This window comes from Lytechinus pictus, chromosome 4 (assembly GCF_037042905.1).
Source record: "Lytechinus pictus isolate F3 Inbred chromosome 4, Lp3.0, whole genome shotgun sequence".
NCBI classification, from domain to species: Eukaryota; Metazoa; Echinodermata; class Echinoidea; order Temnopleuroida; family Toxopneustidae; genus Lytechinus; species Lytechinus pictus.
Window position 1 is genome coordinate 13,226,705 of NC_087248.1, and position 6,566 is coordinate 13,233,270.

Here is a 6,566-nt window from a genome sequence, read left to right on the forward strand (position 1 = left end):
ACAATCCAATTCTGCTTGTGCTTCGAGAGCTTTCCCCTTTTTGTTCTCATCTTTTTTATTAGTGCTCACCCCCCTCTTTTTTTTTTTGGGGGGGGGGTGAATATCAAAGAATCTCAAGAACTGATGATTAAGTAGATAGAGTTATAGTTAAACAAATAAACATATATAAGAACTGATAAACTGTATTATGAAATGCTTCTAGGAGCAGAAAAATGAAAATATTTGCAAATTAAGTGACCAAAACCCCCAAAACATCGCTCGTCGCGCGCCCCAGGCCACGGCCACGCCCACCTCGCGAAGCGCCATCTTTTGACACGACTGTGGAAAAGATCAAGTTTCGGAAGCTAGCTTTAATAAATTCTGCTCTGAAAATGTGAAAAATCACTTCTTTAGATAGTTCAACTTTCATTCTTTTTTGCAGACATTCTTCCTAAACAAGAAAAATTTAAGAAAATGGCAAGCATTTCTCGAGTTGTGCCTGGAGAGGCTAGCGAATCGGATTCTGACGACGAACTGAGAAGAGCAGCCGAACTTGTAGCGGGACGTACCGGTAGTCAGACGTCCATCGGGGAGGAGCTGCGGCAGGCAGGCGTCGTGGTTCAGGGTGAGGCTTCGGAAACGGACAGCGAAGAAGATGAAGAAATGCATCGAGCACGAGCAGAGCAACAGCAATTTCCATCACAGGCAAACATTCCTCCTTTGAAAGGTTGGTTATGAAAATATATAGAATATTTGATTTTGTTCTTAAAACTCCTTTTGTTGTAGGAACTAACTTCATGCCGAGCTATATATAGCTTTTTATAGGCCCAAATGAAATAACATGAGAATATAGACTCTAGTCAAATAATCTCCTCCTCATTCTTCTGCTTCTTCTTCTGCTGCTTCTGGCCCAGGGTAGTCCTGTGTCCCTCACACTTGGAAGTTGAGATTTCTACAGGTGAAAAAAGATTAAGGTCTAACTGTATATAGGCCTATACAGATCCATAAGCTTTGTTTCCTTTTTCCATGTCATTTGGCATTCATTTTATTTGGGGACCCTTTTCTGAGTAGACCGGTGTCTTTAAAGAGGTACTCTGGGCTTAGTATATTTATATCTAATTCTAAATAACTAGAGTAAAATTCACAGTAATATTCTGAAAGTTTCGTCAAAATCTGATAACAGACATTCAATGAACAAGGTTATGAGATAACAAACAACAAAGAACTTTATTGAATTTTAAAGTTTAGCAATATTTTGTGAAAACAGTTATGATGAAATACAATGAAAAAAGTTGCAGCAATGAATATGAAATGCATCAGTTGTTAATAAATTTTTTTTTATAGTTCTTGGAGGAAGAAATTTTGATAAACCCGATTTCATATAATAAAATACAAAATAACAAGTGGGGATATGCCTGGGGGGGCCACTTCCATTGACGAATGGATACCATGCGCGACCATGGGGTCTCGAAAAGCACCCTAAACACGTAATTTCCATATTCTGAAAATGCACCCCTTAACAGGTATTGGCGTGTGAAACCCTACCCTTAACAAGTATTGGGAACAAAACGATACCCTTGGCAAATATTCCCTGAAATGAGCCCCTAAACAAGTACAGGAATATTTTATTGTTATGTCACGGGTCCTTAGGTCGTTGGTTTTTATTTGGTTTAGTACGATCCCACTTCCACACCTCGCGCAAATCGGACTCTAAACACGTAGTGTTGGGGCAAAAAAGACATCTTTTATAAAACATTTTAATTTTGTTTTATCATCCCCGCTAATTTGACCCTAAACACGTAACTTTCCTAGCGAAATAGATGCCCTTTTTTCATTATTTTTGTGTTTTTGACACCCTTATCACGTTACGTACGTAACGTGCCCTATCTTGAAAAAGACATCCTTTTTACATGTTTTTTTGGTCGCGCATGGTATCCACTCGTCAATGTAAGTGGCCCCCCCGGGGGATATGACATCAGTTTGCTCATTTTCATGAAGATGTGCCTAGAACTGTTTTATAAAAAATAGGAATAATGCAAAATCTTTAAAATGCCATATAACCTTGTCATTCCTTGTCCAACTTTGATCAAATTTTCAGTGTTTTGTTTGTCTAATTTTTCTTTATCTGTTCAAATCATACTATTTTCAGCCTGGAGTACCCCTTTACTTTAGGTCTTGTCTTAAACAATAAAGAATAAAGTATGTCTCTTTTTTTTCCCAGAGTCTTACACTATTAATGTAATGTCAGGACTCGGGAGTTGTGTTTTACTTGAATCAATGTTTGTTATGGTGAAAATATGTTTATCCTGTTATTTTTTTTAAATGCCTTGTAAAAAATGTTTGTGAATAAGAAATAAATAAATGACTTTGAACAATTAAAATTCAATTCAATTCAAGACTTTAATCCAGACACAGCTGCATATGCAGAGGTCCATATCATCATCTTATTGATTTATTGTAGTCCTAGTTTGAATTTAACTTCAGGAAACCACCTGAAGATAATTCACTATAATTTATAGTTATTATGGGCAGAATATATTTTTACAAAAAAATAGGTGTTTTAAAATGTGTTGTAAAACATGTTTTAAAACAAAACCTGCCAACCCTGGCTATGACCACCTCAAACCAGAACCATGGTGGTAATTTATTTCATTTTGTTCCCGCTATGTGTTTCGTCTTGCAGTCAACCGAGCATCTCGTTCGCCATCCATCGGCAGCCAGTCTTCCATCAAATCGGGATCCTCGGCCTCACAGATCAAGGTGTCACCCCTGGATCCGCCCCGCTACGACACCCTCCTACATCGGAAGCTCCGGGAGCGTAACATCAGTCTTCAGATCAACCTGCAGGATGCTGTGGCTCAAGCCATCCAGGCCAAGCACAAGGAGTTCAGTAACACCAACCAAATGCTCACCAAATCACAGATGGTCATACAGGTAAGTCCTCAGTCACACCCAGGTGAAGCCAACTCCAGACCATCCAAAGCTACAATGTTAATTCCAACGGCATACCAATGGCTGGTTTGGAGGCGGTTTGGTCAGGATGACTGTAGCTTAAGGGATCAAATGAACAATGTTCAGCCACTTCATTTAAACATGGAACACAAGTAAAGTAGTGCATATGCAAAGAAAAAAATGATTCAATATTATAAAGATGAGAGATATATTAGTTCTATATCGGGTTTGTTCAACAAATTTAATACTAAATGGATGTCACTTCATTCTTTCTTTACTTGAGACAAATGTTTAAGTATTATTATTGTTTGGGTGCACTTATTGATTGTGTAATAATGTTTGCTTTTTTATATTTTGATATTATTTGACTCAATAAATGTTAGGAGGGCTAAAAAGTTTTTTTCAAAAGTAAAGTAGTGCCAATGTAAAAAGATGTGCATCATACAACTAAAATATACTTCTAAATATAAACCTTACATACATGAACAAGACCCCAAAAGGACCGCTACATTACACAGATGATAGTGAGAAGAATTATAGTTTACCCCCATTCACCATTAAATTTTTCCATTCTACAGGGAAACTTCACTCCGGTAGGCTTTGGGTTAAGATTTTTAAAGTAAAAAATATTAAATTCAAATTACGTAGTCTATATTTTTGGGGGGTCTTCATCTGTCCTTTATATTATAACCTTATTGATGTTCAATGCACCATTTTATTGCAGGATGTGTGCTACAGTATGAGGCATTTCTCTGACGACATCAAGCGCACCAATGACAAGCTAGACATCATCAGTACCAGCGGGTATTTACCGGAATTTAACTTTCCTTCAAACGGATCATGATGGGGAACATTCCCTGAACTCTCCTATTTTGATGAATGGGATACATTTACCATAAAATCTCTGTGTAGAGACCGCCAAATGAGAACAAGAAAAGAGCTGTCTTTATGAGGAGGTGGTCTTTGCGAGCAAGTTCTTGTATCGCATGTGTCAATGGAGAATTATGCAAAGGAAACTAAACATTAAACACATTTCTGAAGCTGATTTGACTGTAAAGTCAATCACCATGACGATTATTCTTGCATGTTTACATGTATATGATCAGGATGGAATATGAAATGTGTCAGCCACTCAACAGATGAGGGAGTAAATCTCATTTTTAGGGAGCTGCCTAAATGTGCATGTACATATACCATTCCATCTTTGAGGACGTTTCGATCACCATCTAATTTTTTATTGCCTCTGGTTTTATCCAAGCTGGAATGCTAGTTTCCAGAATTAGCAGTGTTTTATATACTAAGGAGTATAGGCATGTGTATGATCAATATATGACCTGGTTGGTGTTTCATAAAGCTGTTCGTAAGTTAAGAGCGACTTTAAGAACGACTGGTGATCCTTCCTTACATCCTCAATAATCTCATAAATTAACATTTAATGGTGAATATCAAAGGATCACTAGTCATTCTTAAAGTCGCTCTTAACTTACAAATAGCTTTATGAAACGGCCCCCAGGATGGAGTGTGTTATTTGTGGATCTGCCCTGCTGTTGAATTGCCATCAGTATTATTGATTTGCTTACCAAGCGACCTACAATCTGACTTTGACAATGAAGCCACTATGTCATGAGATCTTGAATCATACCAAAAAGACCTAAAAAGTCCCTAGGTTACGGAATTCTCCAGAAAATTTTGAGCTTCCTTGATAACAGATTTTAGTGTACTGTACTCTGAAGTCTGGTTTAACCTAGGCCATAGTCTAACTCTGTGCTAAAATTAAGGGAAGCCAAAATTCAAAATTTTGTTAACATTGTGTGTTTCTTATGTTTACTGCGTGCTTTGATTTCATCATGTTACAATGCCGAAGAAACCTGATTCAGATAGACAATTATTAATGACCTGCGTATGAGATGAGCCGATAAATCAAACGTGAATTGTTAAAGATTGGTGTCACAATTGGCTATCCATAGTTAAACCACAACTTTAAATCAGAGTTTAACCAGAGTTTAGAATATGGCCAGTGTTTTTAAAGTACTTTGAGTACCAGTGCCCTTATGAATAACAAAACCCTAATAACCAAAGGGATGTTTCATTAACCATTATGCATGATTTTGTGCACAGCTTTAGTTCTATAAAATCTTCATAAAATAGTGTGACAATTTGTCTAATTTGCTCATCGAAAATGTAACAAATATATTTGCATTAAAATAATTATGTATATAAGGATTGCCAAACAGCATATTTCAACTTCAGCTAATGAGAGCTTGAAATTGTGTTATTCCAGTTCTTGTTCTTTTTGTAGTTTGGACCAAGTACATGCACAATTCGTTTATAGGTATGTTCTTGAAGGAAATCACTCGAGTTTCAAAATAAGTTTTCAGATTTATTACGTGTATGAACATTTTTATCTCTTTTCTCATGTCATTTATTCCCTCTTTATTTCTGTCATTCATTTAATACTTCATTTTCTTTACTCTCTGCAGTCTGCAGGTACTTGTATAAGAAGTGCAATTTCGTGGTAGATACTAATTTGATAGTGCAATGAAAACAAATATTATGTATACTTATACTTTTATTAATTATCTTGTCATTTATAAATAAAGGGTTTACATGTATACACTCTGCTTCAAAAGTTTCAGGAACCTTGCCTAATAAAGTGATAGGGATTATAATTATTTCGAATTGATTTTGAGTTTATAATTGGATGTTTACTCTATGGAAATTATTTTCTACCTTAAATTCAAGACTTTTATCTTTGAAAAATTAAATTGATCTGTCTGATCATGCATGAGTGAGTGCACATATTAAAAGCAGAACTGCCTTTTATTGTTAAAGGACAAGTCCATTCCAACAAATAGTTGATTTGAATAAAAAGAGAAAAATCCAACAAGCAAAACACTGAAAATTTCATTTGAACTATTGTATAATTCAAACAATAAAAAACAAAAGAAATAGTGAGTGAGGGACATCATCGATTCTCTCATTTGCATGTGACTAAATTGTGCATATAACTATTTTGTGAAAAACAAGCAAAACTTTAAAATGTCATAACTTCCTTATTTTACATCCGATTTTGATGAAATTTTCAGCATTATTCTTGTCTGATTTTTTTCTATTGATTTAAATCAACGTTTTTCTAAGGTGGACTTGACCTTTGATAAACTGGAATGAGTGATTTTTCAGAATTTATTTTGTGAAATCCTTCTGGATATGGTTGTATCATTCATCACTTGACTCAGTCACATACATGTTTTCTATTTGTTGATGAGCCAAAATTCGATAGGGAAAATTTCCTGATGTTCAGCCCTCATAAATTCAGAATTGCTAAATTAAATTCTTCTGGATTATTGAGGAAAATAAACTAAAATGCATTTTGTTAAAAGAAAATGTGTCAGCGATTGATATATTACTGTGCACAAGAGGTTATTTTAATACATAGACCATTGTTGAGCAGGCACACATTGAAATACAGTGCGTATAAAAAAAAACGGGACAGATTTGAAAATTCTATAAAAATTTTGTTTCAAATTATGATGTCTATATTTTGGTGTTAATAGGTGCTCTAAGGTCTTATCTATCAAATGCTATTAAAAAAATATAGTTTCGTTTATGCTTGAGCGAACATGGAATGTTTTTGT

General features: G+C 35.3%; 1 protein-coding gene across 1 annotated transcript; it reads left to right on the forward strand.

The window, feature by feature from the left end:
• Nucleotides 1–283: 283 nt before the first annotated feature.
• Nucleotides 284–6,262, forward strand: LOC129258421 (biogenesis of lysosome-related organelles complex 1 subunit 3-like). The gene is made up of 3 exons (XM_054896697.2): nucleotides 284–706; nucleotides 2,663–2,913; nucleotides 3,656–6,262. Exons 1-3 carry the CDS (start codon nucleotides 454–456, stop codon nucleotides 3,773–3,775), a joined length of 624 nt encoding a protein of 207 aa, XP_054752672.1. The 5' UTR covers nucleotides 284–453; the 3' UTR covers nucleotides 3,776–6,262.
• Nucleotides 6,263–6,566: the final 304 nt, after the last annotated feature.

Excerpts from the sequence above, each read along its gene's own strand:
- LOC129258421 (XM_054896697.2), top strand. The coding sequence starts at position 454 with ATGGCAAGCATTTCTCGAGTTGTGCCTGGAGAGGCTAGCGAATCGGAT. Across the intron at positions 707-2,662 it reads AAACATTCCTCCTTTGAAAG|TCAACCGAGCATCTCGTTCG; the intron begins GTTGGTTATGAA and ends TTCGTCTTGCAG. Across the intron at positions 2,914-3,655 it reads AATCACAGATGGTCATACAG|GATGTGTGCTACAGTATGAG; the intron begins GTAAGTCCTCAG and ends ATTTTATTGCAG.